This window comes from Coffea arabica, chromosome 10c (genome assembly GCF_036785885.1).
Source record: "Coffea arabica cultivar ET-39 chromosome 10c, Coffea Arabica ET-39 HiFi, whole genome shotgun sequence".
In the NCBI taxonomy this organism is placed as follows: domain Eukaryota; kingdom Viridiplantae; phylum Streptophyta; class Magnoliopsida; order Gentianales; family Rubiaceae; genus Coffea; species Coffea arabica.
This window is the reverse complement of record NC_092329.1, coordinates 1,280,958-1,298,056: the sequence shown is the minus strand read 5'-3', so window position 1 is coordinate 1,298,056 and position 17,099 is coordinate 1,280,958. Positions and strand designations below refer to the sequence as shown.

At 36.8% G+C, this 17,099-nt stretch overlaps 2 protein-coding genes and 1 long non-coding RNA gene across 3 annotated transcripts; all 3 read right to left on the bottom strand.

Moving 5' to 3' along the window:
- LOC113714907 (DNA repair RAD52-like protein 1, mitochondrial) lies at positions 1-3,873 on the bottom strand. The gene is made up of 4 exons (XM_027239044.2): positions 3,363-3,873; positions 2,340-2,377; positions 2,149-2,243; positions 1-420 (listed from the first exon to the last, which is right to left on the bottom strand). Exons 1-4 carry the CDS (start codon positions 3,740-3,742, stop codon positions 277-279), a joined length of 657 nt encoding a protein of 218 aa, XP_027094845.2. The 5' UTR covers positions 3,743-3,873; the 3' UTR covers positions 1-276.
- Positions 1,098-1,864, bottom strand: LOC140016102 (uncharacterized). Its single transcript, XR_011822444.1, has 2 exons — positions 1,726-1,864; positions 1,098-1,194 (listed from the first exon to the last, which is right to left on the bottom strand). It is a non-coding gene; the product is annotated as an uncharacterized lncRNA (long non-coding RNA).
- A 4,856-nt stretch (positions 3,874-8,729) lies between the features above and the next one.
- On the bottom strand, positions 8,730-10,548 carry LOC113713201 (GDSL esterase/lipase At1g71250). Its single transcript, XM_027236861.2, has 4 exons — positions 10,146-10,548; positions 9,806-9,936; positions 9,206-9,707; positions 8,730-9,090 (listed from the first exon to the last, which is right to left on the bottom strand). Exons 1-4 carry the CDS (start codon positions 10,426-10,428, stop codon positions 8,864-8,866), a joined length of 1,143 nt encoding a protein of 380 aa, XP_027092662.1. The 5' UTR covers positions 10,429-10,548; the 3' UTR covers positions 8,730-8,863.
- Positions 10,549-17,099: the final 6,551 nt, after the last annotated feature.

Sequence of the window (17,099 nt, the reverse complement as noted above, 5' to 3'; positions counted from 1 at the left end):
TTGAATTCAACCACTATTTGTTGTTATACTACTACTTGAGAAAGTTGCAGGTGATCATGTCACAGTTCTTTCTTTTTTTTTTTTTGTTGCGAAAGACAAAAAATCTTAGAATAGCAAGAGCGGTGGTGGGGCAGGCAACATTCTAAACAAGTTTATCATCCCATCCCACGCACGCTATGTCAATTATGTCATCTCAGGGAGGATTTCATTGCAAAGAGGCCAGCTCTATACACAAGAAAAGAATAGGCAGAGATCAACCGCATTCAAGATGGCCGCTCACAGCGTGTCCTCGTGATAAAGATGAAGCCCCAGCCCAAAGCGAGCACATGCTCGACGAAATGCCATTGCTTCTGCCTTCTGCACTGCATCCCCATAACCCGGTTCGCCTACAGACGCAGTTCCTGTTGACTCCCGATATATCTAACCAACATTACAAGTTTGACAAACCATTAGACAGACAGACGGGAAAAAACAAAAAAAAAAGGTTTGCACACCTTTTCATACACTACTGTGTCAATGGAGGATTAATTTTGGAAAAAGTCCCCAAGTGGAAGAGCAACACAACAATACAATACTGCTTTTTTACTTTTCGGTCAACTCAGCAGAAATATTAGTACTCTGCTGCTAGCTAGCTACCAAAGAATCACAACAAGTTTCAATTTTCTGCACCTTTTGTGAAGCCAGGAACCCGGGAAAGGGAGAGCAATTTCTACTATAAAATATAATGAACACCATCTGATTCAGATTTTTTTTTTGAGTTGTCTGGTCAATGAATTCTCATCAACTCATTCAGCATGTTGCATGTGACAGATTCAATGGAAACAATTAACATGATCATTCTCGTGCTGAATTCAGCTAAATATGACTATCCCCCAGTAGGCAACTATGGGATAGTCACCTAAAACCCCTTATCCCAAACTAAAATTCAACCAATACCACCCACCAAGAGGGCAACAAGATGTACTCAACACATATGTTACTCGCAGAATCATATGAACTGGACAAATATCATGAAGGTCGCCAAATTACAACGCGCATTAAATAACACCCTGCGTCAAATGCATCCAAAGAGATTTAATATCAGTGCAGCACCGCTATTTTGAGAAGACTGGTCATCAAACAACTTGAATTCTTCCTGTCTCAAGGACCCTAGCTCTTCCAAGGATTAGTCGCCGTTAACAACTCAGCTACTGCCTACAGGGTAACATCTTGGACTTTTCAGGAGTAAACTTTAGTAAGAATGGAAGTTTGATTTCGGCTGTTTGAAGTAAAAGGTTAAAACACGATACTGGTCTGGCATACAACTTTGTAAGCCCAAAAGCAAAAGGGGGAGAAGATTGTCAATGATAGTTTCTCTGCTTTTGGGTTCTGTGAGTTAAAATTAAGATGATTACATCAAATCCCTTCCTTATTCCCTTATTTGCATCTTCGTTCACTCAAAATCCTCACATCAAATTGATTACTCTTCTTGGCAGCTTTCTCCATTTCAGAATCCACAAAATTCAAAAAGTATCCAAGGATTAACCACTTCCTTCTCCAATTTCCCTTTAAGGTCAAATCAGGCTATACTGTATGAAAATGCCACATTGACAAACCAGCAAATTTTGCTCGCTATATCTTACTTTCCATCATTACCTCCACCCTTTCTCTCTCCCTCTCCCCAACCCCTCAAAGAAAGAATAAAAAGAAAGGTGAATAAAATTAACAAGAAGTCAAATTCATTACCTACACTGACAGGTTGTTTTGGCCTCTTCCCTTCAAGAGTAATGGTATGCAGCAATTGACACTTTTAAAGATCCCCATAACAACTACCAGTCCCAACGCATGTTACGCCACCAGAGAACAGATATGTGGTTCTTTGAGACCAAGACAAGAGAGGAATTTGGATCCACATGGATGGAAGGACTAATTGTTTTTTCTAAATAAGTGATGCTCCAAAACTGACCAGTATCTTACACTTACCAGGCATGTATCAGACACTTAAAAGTTACAGCTATTTACATATATCCACTTTCTAGCACTTGTCTCATTTTATCAGAATGAAAATAACAAGTTTTGAGAGCAGATGAACCATCAAAGTCCCCTGAGCAGACTGAAATTTTTAGGACCTAGACAAGCATGCTCAAAAATGGAAAGCAAAAGTAGTACCTCTGCATCAGTTCCATACAATGTTACACGATAAATGACAGAAACTGACTTCCCATCAGCTGAATAAGTGATGCTCCGAACTTCACCAGACCACTCTAGAACAGGTAAAGAATTAGGATGCTTTCTGAATGAAGCTTAAAAGGAAAATTGATCACTTCAGAAACAAGAGATGTACATAAAATGTCCAATACCTGGAGCATGCAAGTTCAAAATCCGATTGACTATGTGCCTTGTAGAAGGAGGGGGGAAAAAGGAGATAAAAGTTAATAAGTCACAAATCACAATATTAAGGGAACAATAAGACTATAAACTTAACTACAACGCACAATGTGCCTCGTATACTGAGACATCGACAGACAATCTCCATTGAACATACCATGTAATTGCTAAAGCACCGTAGCAACTTTGCAAGCCGGAATAAGAAGGTATTGTTAACTTTAAACTTGACCAAGCATTAAACAGGCCATGAAAGTGGAAACTACCATAGGAATGCATAGCAAGTCTTTTTTCTTTTGTTTTCTTTTTTTTTTTTTAAGGAAGCTGGATAATAGCAATATATACTCGAAGATTGATTACAGGCAGTGGCTTGGAAAAATACCAATCTTGGTGTTACAAATAAAAGACACTGATCAATTGGTGGTAGAAAGCTCAAATTTTTGGGGAGTCACTGAGAGAGTCCATCAAGCAGGGGCTGCGTGACAAAAAGATATTGCTTTGTTGGCAAAAAGTGACCCATTCAACTGCATCTAGGTAGTCGTTTGAAATTAAAACTGAAGATGGCATGAACACTAAAAAGGTTCCATTTTAAATAAAAGACTGTGCTTGCAAGGCAGACTTGAGATGAGTGGGAAGTGAGTGCTTGATAGTGAGACTAAGTTGGGGTGAATAGCTATCAAAGCATTCCAATGCTCCTCTGGTTAAAGGGGTTTTAGGGCCCCGGGGTGGCCCGGGGGGGGGGGGGGGGGGTTATGTAGTCATTGTAGCTGCATTCATAGTCTAATCCAACTCTGCCACCATAATGGAACACTAAAACATTGTGAGAGACGTGGGAAGCAATAGTTTGCAGTTTTTACAGAAAACAATGGTGCAAAGTAGTACACTTACTACTAGTAAGTTTAATTCCAGTAGACACAAACCATTAAGCATAAAAGTGGGAGAGGAAAAAAAAACCATATATATATATATATATATCGAAGTGGTGGGAGTAGGAAAACCAGGGGATGTATTTGACGGAGAAGCCATTGGGTTCGGTGCGGGCACTGATGAGAGAATCTGGTACTTTCTTGTTGAGCTCTTTCAAGATTTCCGAAAGGGGTCTGCTTATTCCTGAAGTGGGCACCCCACCGGAATCGACGGCGTCGTGGTGGTGGTGGTGGTGGTGGGGGAAATCAGATTGCTTTGGATAAGCAGCATCAGCATCAGCTGATGGTGATGAATCAGTATGAGCAACAGCAGCAGTGTCAAAAGTTTTAGGTTTGGCAGCGATGGAGCGCTGCTGCTGCCCACTGCCAAGCAGTTTACTGAAGCAGTCGCTGCCTCTGCCTCCTTTAAGTAGAGAATTTATTGCAGTTGTTTGCAAACGCCCCCCCGCCATCTCCCTTCCTTCCTCCCTACTGCTTCTACTTTCCCTGGTGGGCTTAGTTCGTCTCTCTGTTTTCTCTGTAATACTACTGCTATTTAATTTCTGAATAATGGGGACACCGCCGATACCGCTGTCGCTGTTCTGTTTTGGGTCCTATTAGGTTATCAGGTGAAATTACAGTCGACCCATCAGCTGTAAATGAGGTTGACGGTCAATGCACTTGTATCGGATCAAGCACCTTCACAATTAGTAATAACCTTTAGTGTATCCACTAGCCAAATAATAATAATAATAACAATAACACTCCCTCCGTTTCACTTTGATAGTCCTGTTTTTCTTTTAATTTTTCTAAAATACTCTTATTCAATATAAGTTATTGTTACTATAAACCTACCCCATTTAACGAGAGTTGATTCTTTTTTTACCATCAATTCAAGTTCCCATAAAGTTGTACTCTAATTAATGTGAGGGTATTTTAGGAAAATAGCTACCTAAATTGATTCTTCCAACAAAGTTAACTACTTTTTATTAAACTGTGTGAAAAAAAAATCAGGACTATCAAAGTGGGACGGAGGGAGTAATAATTTAACCTAGCAAATGTAGATGTTGATACAGTTACAAACAAAAGACATAATAAAATTTTCAATTGTTGAATATTTTTATAAAACAGAAGCCAATATTAATTGTGAATCACAAACTATTATATTTGATCAATTACACGAGTTGTTTCATAACTTGTGCATCATAAATATCTGTACATATGCCTATTGCCTTAGATTTATTATCTAACTGATTTAAGTTCAAAATTGACGTTAAATTTGATAAGAAAATCTAAGAAATCCCAAATTTAACATGTAAATCCAAAAAAAAACTCTTAGATATGAAAAAATAAAAAAAAAACTAAACAAAACTCTCAATAAAATAACCTTCACTAATAAATACAAAGAGAGAGAAAACTTTCACTACAATATCCTAAAAGAGATTTTATTATTAAATATAAAATAAAAACAAAGGATGAGGAAGAGATATCTACACTTGAAGCTAAGATCTCTCTCTTGTGGAGGAAAGAAGGTTAAGAAAATTACTAGTATTTCTAAATTAGACGCATCAATTGTTGAAATTTGTATCCATATTTATGGCTCACTTACAATTCGCCCAAGTCAGCCTCCCTCACACATTTTGATGGTTTCACTCTAGTGCGGCACCGTAAACCTGGATTTTAGGTTCTAATATAGGGATGACAATGGGGGCGGATGCCCGCGGGTGCCCGCCCTGCGGGGGGCTCACGGGGCGGGGGGTGGGGCGGGGACGGGGGGGAATTTTTTTCCCCCTCTTAGAAACGGGGCGGGGAGCGGGGGTATACTCCCCCGCCCCATCCCCCGCCCCGCCACCCGTAAAAAATATATATATATATATAAATGACTATATATTATATGTAAGTTAATTAGTTATAAACTTATGATAATAATATTATTAGTTAGATGTATTATATAATGTATATTAGTTTTTGTAATATAATTGATATTGTCAATTATATGAATAATTATACATGTCTACTAATAGAATTTATTAATTAGTTATACTAAATTTACTAATACATTTATACTAAATTTCTAATTACACTTAATAGAATAACATTTTTTTCTCAAAAAAAAGCACAAACACAATGATGAATTAGTGATTGCATTTGTACTAAAAGTGAAAATTTGACTATTTTAGTTATATTTATTTCATCATATTGAATTGTATTCAAATAACTTCTGTTTGATTGTTTTTATGAGTTTCAATTGTAAAATTACAATGAATAATAATTTGGTGATGTGTTGATATTTTAGTACTTGATTATTTATTAAAATTTAATTATAATAAAATTTTATTAACCCCGCGGGTGCCCCCGCGGGGGAAGCGGGGCTGGGGCGGGGCGGGGCGGGGGGAGCGGGAGGCGGGGGACAGGGCGGGGGACGGGGGGAACTAATAGGCAACGGGGCGGGGGACGGGGGAGGGGTCCCCCGCCCCGTTGCCATCCCTATTCTAATATAGGTAAAACTTTCTCTAATTCGTCACGAACGGCACCTGATTTTCATTACCAAGTAAAAGCCTAATTTTATGAACTTTCTTCTTTCTGTATCCTTATCAAATCCTATAGTGGTGAAGGTCATTTGGGAGAAAAATGACAATCTTTTAAGGTCCATGACAGATATGCCTACTTTAAAAGATGCATCGATTCTCAATTGATTTTGCAATTGATGGGAAACCCGGGGGGGGGGGGAAGGGGGTTGGGAGGGTGAGAGTATAGTCTTTTTTTATATATATAAAAGCAAGTTTCACTTACGAATTGGTAAAAATCATTCAACATAATTTGATTTACAATACTACTCTATGGCAGATTAAAGATGCATTAGACAATATTGTCATAATGAAAAATTAAAGATGCACTAGAAATTTTAGATATGTAATTCAATAACTACAATACCTATAAAACATTATGAAAGTTATGAACTAATTTGAAAAGTGTAAAAAATTTCAAAATTGCCTTCTAATAAGATAAATCACTGCAACTTCCTCCAACGGATGTTGGAAGCGCTAGATCTATTAATAAACAGTTTTAAACTTCAATAATGATGATTAGATGTGTTGAAATAGATACACGATCCAACAAAATTTCAAATCTAACAAAATTAAAAAAATACAAAATTTTCATGGGAATTCCCTAGGCGAAAGTGACTAGAAATTCTTAGAAGAAACATAAAAATCTAAGAAACTTTAGGAGAAAATGGCTTCCACCCTAGGAGGGAGGTCTTTGAGAAGTGAATATATATATGTGTGCGTGTGTGTATAGAGAGAGAGAGAGAGAGAAGTTGGAGTAGAGAGAGATAGAGAGGAACAGAAAGTATTCATTAAAAGTTTAGTGCTAACTATCTAAATTCTATGTGATTTTGGGGGATGGTATAGCCTAATTACAAAAAAATAGTCAAAAGTAGGGATAATTTCACAAACCTCCCCTGAGGTTTTTAACAATTATAGATAGCTTCCCTTAGGTTTTAAAAATTATATATACCTCCCTATTTTTACTTTTTAGTAACAATATAGGTCCAACAACCTAAATTTTCTCTCAAAAATCCTAAATTGCCCTTTTATACAAAACCAAGAACCATTTTCTTCTACACTTTACACAAATCAACAAGTCTAATTACTAACAACCATCCAAACATAAGTTTTAAAATCAAATAATTGTCCAAAAGATTCCAAATTGCATATATAATATCAATACTTGTCATGCAAAAAATAAAAAATAAAAAACACACACAAACCCCATTGACAACCAATTTTATACCTCAAATTAAATATTAGTGCTCAAATACTTTTTCAATACAGTTAATCTGACCTAAAACCACCATTACAACACTCCTATGGTTTTAAAAATATTAATATCTTAAAATTAGAGAATAAATTCTGCCTCCACAATAAAATCATAATAAAAAAATTCCTAATCCAATAAAAGAAATTCTTATGTAATTATTGACATTTTTTAAAAGTTTTTTTTATGACAAATAAAATATGACAAATTTCACATCTTTAGTTCTTCTTCCTATTTTAACTATCAATTTCATTATTTATTTCTTTACCACTGTGAGTCTCTTCATTTGCTTTTACTTTGACACATAATCTACTCCATCTGTTGATTTTGTAATTTCAATTTGCTAATATCAACAAAACTAAAAAAATAAAAAATAGGTTATACTCCCTCTGTCCCGATAAATTTGTCACACTTGGGAAGTTGTGATTTTTATCAACAGTGCACTGAATCTTGCAAATTTTGTTTCACTTTCCACCTTTGCCCTCTGACGTGTAATGCTAACAAAGAAAGTTATGTCGGGAATCTGTTGTTGTAAGACCTATCTATTTTAGTTAGCTCAAAAATGCATGACCAAAGATCACGTATCAATAACGCATGACACATATTTGGGGGGTGTCTTTCAAACACCAAATTGTGGTGCTTCCGTTTTATTTTGACTTTTGAGTTAAAGTTGTAGGACCCATATTTTAAGAGGGTAAATGTTGAAATTGGATGTAAACAAGTCTTTTATTTTGAATATGTGACAATTATTTTGGGACAGATAAAAAAGAAAAGTATAACAACTTCAATGGAATGGAGGAAGTTTAATTTATAAAAGAGAGAAGCAAAAATAGACAAGGGACAGAAAAATAAAATTTTTTTAGGTTTTGAAAATTTGTTGCCTTAAATTTAAAATTTTCTACCAAGTGGAGGGCATTTTAGGTATTTTACTATGTTAAGGGAGGTAAGTGTAATTTTTTAAACCTGAGGGGAGCCATGTGAAATTGTCAGAAACCTCAAGGGAGGTTTCTGAAATTATCCCTTAAAAGTATTACGGCACGACCTCGAATTTCAGTAATATTTGTGGAAGTTTGGATGCTTGAAGGTTTCATTGCTTTGTTTGGTTTTGTTAAAAAGATTCATTGATAAATCATAAACTGAAGCAGGTGAAAAATGATATGGATTCTTCGCCTGATCCTATAGGGAAACCGGTCTTGCAGCTGTCGCCCGCCTATTGTCAATTAGAATTTGGGTTAAGGTGATTGTTCGAATTGTTTGATTCAGTTGACTTCTCCTAATTCTGCATTGTTGCAGCAACAGCATGATGAGAGTGCTACTTTTGATCCAAATTTGGCTGATTCTAGTTTCGTGTTTGATTCTTTTATAGTTGGATCTACTACTATCCGTCCTGATGTAATTCAGGATCGTTCTGATCCTCTTTTGCTGGCCTATGCTCAGGCCAAGTCTATTGATAATGAAGAGCATTCGTTGCAGCAAAAATTCAGCTGCTGTGGGTTTTGGTACATTTTTTTGGCTATGGGTAGAAATTTTTCTTTCAAGAAATCACTGGAATAAACCTTTGATTGCTCCATCAATGCCATGTTGCACGATAGGTTCATAACTAGCTAGCCACAAAGTAATCACTTCAGACATGCAATGAGATGAGAGAAGAGAGAAAAACAATTCCATATATGATTGTTTGCCACACGCCTGCGCCTCTAGCTGGTTAATTAACATAGATCAGCAGTGCGATAGACAAAATCCGAAATAACATTCAGTATAAAGTAGCGTGTGCTTCAGAAGTTAATGAGAGCCAGTTGTTGGACGCTGATGGGGTGACAATCGGAAGGTGGACCGGAATAGGCCCTCCGTGCGAGGATGGCATCAACGTCTTGAGTTGGATGGAATGCATCCCAAAACACGTATTGCTTTCGATCTGAGCATGGAGTCACAAATGGCAGACAAGTTATCAGCCCCTGATTCCTGCCTATCCCACAGCAACCTCTATCCCAAACGCTAAAACCTGCATGCGTGCGTGCATATATATTCCATATCATCAAATCTTATTTCATATGTTTATGAAACAAAATATTATATATATATAGTTTGATGATTGTAAGTATATATTTTAAATTTACCGTATCTGGGAGGATTGTTAATAATGTCGCCAATGGCGGCGTAGGAATTTCCGTAGACAAACATTGCACCGGGGTGGGTGCCGTTGTTCATAATGTCAACAAGCCTTCGGAGTCCTTCGTTGAAAGAACCAAGGATTTGGTTGACGTAGTCGACGCACCTGCCGGGAGCTGCTCGACCGGTCGCCAGCTGATTGGGGATGCATCCCAGGGGGCCAATGCCAGCCAGAAAAAACTTTCTGAGCCCGGCGCTGTAGAGGGCCACCAGCTGGCGGGCGTAGTGATTGAGGAGAAGGTTGGCGAACTGGGAAGGGGTGTAGTTGTAGCTGGAAGTGTAAAGGGATGGCATCAGATAGTTGTTGATGTAGTCATTGCTCCCAAGCACCATTACTGCTAAGGCTCTGGACAGGTATCGGGTGAGGTCTGGACCGGACATCATGTTTCGCAACTGACTCAAGTTGCTCTCGAAATTGATCACCTGTTGGCTCAGGGGATACCGATCTCCCTGCAATTAAAATTATTACAACATTATATTATAAGCAGTAACTTACTACTATATATATATATATATGTTATGACATGATAGAGTGGTAATTAAGGTACGTAGTGGCGGCCGGATTCATCCAGGATACCGGCAGCCGCGGAAGCATAGTTAACTCCCCCAACAAGTCTTGCCCCTGACGTGCCTGGGTCTGCGAATGGCGGTGGAGCTACTGCCACACCCAATAGTTCTCCTGATCATCATCAACTTCAAAATTTTATTAGCTATATCAGGGTAGCGCCTAGCAATACAAAATATACGATGAGACCGCATCAGGAATTCATCACCCTTATTCAATTAATTCTCACAAATCAGTCTTAAATGACACACACACATATATATATGCAAGTTACTCAGATTATCTGAAGCTTAATTTATCGGCCGGCAGAGGAGGTTAATTACCTAGAACATCAGCAAAATTTTTGCCATTAGAAAATCTTCCGTTGGGGCCTTTGTCGTAATCGCAGCCATAAGGGTAATAGTTGGATTTTGCTAGGGAGTTGATGAAATTGTTGTTGCCATTGTCAACCAATGAATCTCCAAACACAAACATGGCCGAAACCTGCGGCGGCGAAGCAGCTTTGACACCATTTGGATATTCAGCAATTAACAACACCAAACACGTTAGTTTGATCACGACAGACAACAACAGCATTCCCCTATCAAGTACCTCTACGTTAACCATTTCTTCCTGCTCACTTGTTTCTTTGTCGTGTGCCACTAATGCTAGTCAGTCTCTTGCTAGATCAGGAAACATGCATATAAAGAAAAGGTTGGCGATTCGAAGTTTATCCCCTGGAACGGCTTCCCATGTAGTATTATGTAAGCAAACTCATGAATTGTGGCTTCTGCAGGTGGCTTTTTCCTAGTTTTAGTATGCCCTTTGCAACGGCCAGTTTGTTTTGCTTTTTAATTGCCTCCCTCTTGTCGTTTGTTTGGATCGTAGAAGAAGCAATCATGTGAAAGCTGTTGCATCATAAACAAAAACTTTCATGATTTCCGTCATAGTTAACTTTTGTTCGATAAAATTAGAACTTGAACCATACGAGGTTGGTCAGGTCTTCCTTGGAGATAGTACTTCTCCACACGAACACTGACAAAGTTATTTGCTCCGCGCATATTTTCACCAGTGCCTTATATTTAGATCAAGCAAATGCATTTTTCTCGTTTTTCTTTTCTCTTAATTAGCTAGTGCATGCTCATCCCATCAGTTCTTTAAGACGGATTTTTCTAAATGCACTAGCTAAAAGTACATACTTTGCCATCCATCATGCACATCCTCACATATACTGCCCCTATTGTATTTGGAGGCTTTCCCAATTTAATTTAATTTTCACCAAAAAAAAAAAACCCAAAAGAAGAAATTCCTAGAACCCCACTGCCATTGCACTGTCTGAGACTGAGACGTTTCATGTTTGTGGCGCGGCCTATTTCCACCCAAAGGTTTTAGACATGGTATTGTTCATCCTAATAGATTTTAAAAGCCTTTCACATACTATATCCTATCCATCTAACATCATAATTTCCTAGGGATGGTGAGGAGTACAAATGGGTAGGGGAAAAAATGCAAGATAGGGGCGAGAATGTGCTCTGGACACCCTCAGTACTGTTAAAAATTTAGAAGATGAGAAACTCAACATATATACTTTCTTGCAGAGTAAGTACGCTTTTGTCATTGCAGTACTCAGATTAATTTGCTTTGAACACCCTCACTCATAGAGGGGAAGTGGGATACATGTAAGCCGATCAAATCACATGCTTCGTTCCAAAATTTGGTCAACCCTCAAGAGAGCCAAATGTAATTAATATGATAATTAACCATTATTTCTTTGTAAAATTTACATACATGCAGTTGCATGCATGTTATGTAGTGAGCCTTTACCCGTCCACTGGTAAGGAGCATTGATCAACGGTTGCCTCGAGACAAGGCGACAAGATTAACTATAACGAAAGCCCGCAGCATTAAGAGAAGACAAAAATTATAATACTAGTTAAATTAAACGGTTAATGTTGATGTTCCCTACAATCACATCGTGACAATGTTTTTTTTTTTCCCCTCCTTTCGCATAAGTAGGTGTAGCTAGATTCATACATAACACGTACGTAGGTACAAAAAAAATTTTCAAATATAGATAGAGATTGCGGTGAATCTAAATCTACCTGTATAAACAAAATTTTTAAGAAATAGTGTAGACAATAATATGTTAACCTTAAATTAAATTTTTAAGAATGACCAGCCCACTCCTACTATTGTACGAATAGCATTTGCCGCTGCGGTTTGAGCAGCAAATGGTGTCCCTCTGAATCCACAAGTACCGGCGGAGGACCAAGAAACCACTCAGATTTGTAGAATTTCTACCAAAATTAAGAAACAATAGCATTCACGTAACACACTCATATGTCCACAGATACGATGGATAAAGATGAGCGGGGATCTTTAAGTCCCTATATGGACTTGGAACGTGGAAGAGACACTTGGGTTACAGTGGCAAGGTTCGGTTCCATATATATATATATATATATATATATATATAATCAAAGCATTTTGCCCAAAGAAAGATCAACCTACGACTACGAGGGAGGACCTCTCTTTTGTTGTGGTTCACTAAAGTTTCCCAATTAATCATGGAGTAACCAACATGTTTTATATGCTACGCAAAGGCATGAATATGATGGCTTTTGGAAACAAAAAAAAAAAATGGTGTTCGACTTTAATTTGTTTGAAAGTGCTAAGCTTGTGCCCGGCCACAAGTCTCAAAACGAATGGAGAAAAGCATTGGAAAAGGGGAGTTGTTGGTGTAATCAACAGTAACGCATGCATTGATAAACCCAAGTAGTAATTTTTGCTGCTTCATCTGAGGTGCTGATGTCTTTTCTTTCTTATATAAAAATCCAACAAGGAGCATCATTAACTCGTACAATAGTCAGTGTTGGAAAGATATGGTGATCGCTTGGTGGGCTGCGTGCGAAGTGTACATATATATATATATATATATATACATGGAGAGGGGTTGGGCTAGGGGTGGAGCTGATTCAAGTTGCTCGACTTGAGCTCGAACTCGCTTCATCGAGCTCGAGCTCGATTTCGAGCTGCTCGTTAGAGCTATCGAGTCTAGTTCGAACTCAGAAATTTGATACTCCAGAGCTCGACGAGCTCTATCGAGTATCACATAAAAAATTAAAAAAAAATTATATATAAAATTACTAATATAGGTAAATAAATTCTGAGAAATTACCGGTGAGTACTCTTATCGAGTCGAGCTCGAGCTTTTTAAGGACTCGATCGAGCTCGAACTCGAACTGTGATTCTCCGACTCGATCGAGATCGAGTATAATTATATTATAGTCGAGTCGAGCTCGAGTATAGCGGTACTCGAACTCGACTCGGCTCGAATATACCCCTAGGTTCGGCTGCCTTTTTGGTTGTGCTACAAACAAGAGTTTCGTGCGTCCGTTTGCCTGCACTCCGCACCTGTTTATCAATTTCCTTCAGATATATGAGACGAGACGCTGTCGCCTGTCTGTGTATTGAAACCTGAAATTATAAGCATTTCGAAATGCAGTAGTTGAGGGACATTGGTGGAGTTGACCTTACCACTTACTCGTCTTCATTATGATGCTAGCTTTTCTTCATTATGGTGCTAGTTAAAAAAGGCAGTCCGCATATATTTATCGTCGTGGTCGACTGACGCAGACACTTGAGTCCTTACCCTGTATATACATACCGTATCATGGCGAAGAATATACGTACGTACACGTACAGCCCGGCCGGGTTAGGTAAGGTTATACTCATACCACAAAGCTTCTGTTTCTAAAGAGAACTTCATAAGCATGTACCACTCCCTGTCTAAGAACCATTGCCAAAAGCAGAAAGAGCTCAAGTTTCAATTGTTTTAAGTAGTAACACTTTTTAACTACCTACGTGATCCTGTGTATTCAATTCTAGGCTTTAATTGGGGCTCCGATACCTGCCCAAGCTAGCTATTGGAACCAAACCTTTCTAAAGTAATATCATACTAATTTATTCATGCATTCCCTGCGTATTTACTACAATCGGTTTCCGAAAGTCCTTTTTTTTTTTTTTTTTGGGGGTGTTTCCGAAGGGTATATTGTCGGTAAACAAAATCAGGAATGCTTACACCTGATCGTGGGAACTTTGGCCGTAGTTCTTGTACCCCAAAAAAGCTAATACCTGTTATCCCCTCTTCAGATTAAGAACTTTTTATTCTTTTAAAGTTCTGAACAAGAAGAAAAACTTTGGCAGATTCGAATGAAATGTCTTCCTGATTTGTATTGTTCAGTTCTTTTTTTTTTTTTTTTTCTTCCTCTTCCTGTGACAAGAAATCGTACTGTATAAGATTTGGGTACCTTTCTTTGGATGTTTTACACATCGAGACTTGCCGGTAGATTAATTATGCATCGAATCTTGTGTATGAATTTTATCTTTCCACTATGAATCGACGATGGCTCAAGCAAGGCCAACAAATCTTCAATGGCTTTGGGCACAGTAGCTGTCTCACTAAAGGCAGACACCAAACAAACAGATTTAATGATCAGCTCTTGTGCTCATCACTTAAAAAGTATTTCTTAATCCTAATCGGCGGAGGTTACCATTAATTTCAAACGCACAAACGATTTAAAGTTTGAGTTGGCCATAAAAGTGCTGAATATGGGCGTCATGTGCCTTGTCGGGTGTAAGATACAGGACGTTGCATTATCGAATTGCTTTTATCTTCGAGTGACGCACCTCGCTGCATATTGTTTCAGGAAAGGCCAAAAAGGGTTAATAAAAAAATATCGAAGACAAGAAATTTGGTACGATGTTAAGACACAAATAAATATTCTTAGTATCAATAAATATGGACAATGCTTTTTGGATGAATATAATTGTTTGATTATTTGATTCATGTTGCTAGAAAGTGTGAGTCTTGATAGATAGGGGAGGAATAAATTGGATGGCACGGGAAGAGAGTGTTTAAGATCTCTCACTTACACTTTCAAAAAAAAAAAAAAATCTTGATAGATACTATCGTCAATATAACCTCATTTTTGGTACATCTCAAAATGCCCAAAATGAAAAAATCTTTTCATCCAAGATGCCTTTACACTCAAAATAATCTAAAAATAATTATTGTATTTTTCATACCTAACAATTTCAAGCTAATTAAATCATGTGCTCTTTTTTCGAATGAAAAGATAGCAAAGCAAAATTATATAATTTAGCTTATTAAGCATTAAATTTTAGATATTTATCAAACGCTATAGATAGATTCAGTATTAAGGTTCAGACATTATATATTTATTTTTAGCGCTTAAAATTTAGCAAATTAATTGTTTCCATGTTTAGAATTTAGAACTCAGAATTTAGGTTTAGTTTTATCAAATGGGACCTTATTGTTTTGAGTAAGTTCTGACTAAACAATTCAGAGCGACTTAATTAATTAAGGCATTCTATTTTTTTTGTTATCAAACATGTTTGAATGTATTAAGGTTTGAACGTACTATGTTTAAGTGCTAAATTGAATTATTAATGGAAGCCTTAGTGTCTGGTAACTCCAAATGGAATGTTCATTATGTTTTTAATGTTTAGGGTAATTAATTTTTAGATGTCAAAATGGAATGAAATCTATACAAATTTGACTTAATTACCCTAAAATATATCTAAGATATTGCATCTTTTACATTTTGTTTTATATATTTGTGCTTTGTTAGTTATTTAACTTATATAGGAAATTTTGACTTTCTTTGTTTTAAATTCAACAACAACTTATGTATTTATTGAAATAACTCAATTATTCTATTTTATTAATTTTGGAATGTGAATCTTTATTTTAACCTTTTGTTCTCATCGGTAGTAAAATCACTAGTTTATAAAACAAAACTAAATGACATGAAATCACTAGAATAAAGATGTAAAGAGATTTCTTTAGAATTTTATGACAAATGAGGCTTTCAAAAAAGTAAAAAATTAAATAAAAATGAGCTTTATAAGGAGAAAGGGCTTTGAAACATAAAAAGGTCTAAAGTACCAAATATGAAATGGAACGGAGAAAGTCTTGGATACCAAACAAGGGCTTGTATATTCACATGTGGAGGATAATTAGGGACGTTGGCCTCTCTAGATCCTCCACTCCAAATTGGCGATTTTTGATGGCTGGTAAAGCGAGGTTCACGGAGCCACACCGGACACCACCCTCTATTTTCGCCACTATATATATCTGCTTGACCTAACATGCCGCCCGCCCAATACATACATACTTATACATACATATATATATATATATATTTGGTATGTATGTATATATATATATATATATATATACACACACACTTTTTTTTTTGTTGACACAGGGGTGTCCGGATCAATCCTTACGGGCCTGACTGCACACACACACACACATATATATATATAATATATATATATATATATATATATACTCAATTTGTATCAATTAAGTGTGGGAAGGGAAGAAGCCTTTAATTTGCGATTTCAGGCCTCCTCATTTTTTATGTAACTGCATTAATTGTTGGATACTTATAATTAATGTCTCTTTTTTCTTGCTTTCTTGGTTTCAAGTACACAAGTGCGGTCGGACGGGATTATGCATAGTATATTTTTGAGGCAGCCTAAGATCGATTATGAATTCTTCACCCAATTACCATTACATTAGCTGGTCTTGTGAGAATGAGATTACCTTCCATACGACCCTTGATAGACTTTTGTGCTCAATAAAAAGGCAGAATATATAATAGCTAGGTTTTCATCAGCTTTGTTTTTTTTTTTTTTTGCCAATATATATATATATATATATATTGTGGATTCAAATGAAAAGAATTTAGAACTTTATAAACATAGAAAGTGAGAGGAGGAGGGATTCAAATGCATATACTCATAATAACCAGCAATTTATTGAAATGCTTACCACTCAAAGGCAATGAATTACATGCAATAATTAAATTTACTCTCCATTAATACTGATTCACATGAGGGAAATATTGGTGTTTAAGACAGTTGTAACATCATATTCTGCATCTAATCTCTTTGATTAGACATCACAAACTAAACTGCAGGATCATATCTTTGAAAAAACAAAAAGAGAAATCAAGTTTCTATTGAAATTTACGAGCCGTATATTAATCATTGAACTATTGACGTTTCAAAATCATGAAACTCACTGAATATTTTCCCACGCTATTTTTAATCTATCCTACATAAAGCTAAGCTATTAAATTTAAAACTTGAAGAAGAATGTGGCAAGAAAGAGTTGATCAGGACGAAAGTTGCATATACAGTCCAAGGCTAACTCCAACGCCTAAAAACAGAGATATATATACGATTAAATAGATTGAAACTGA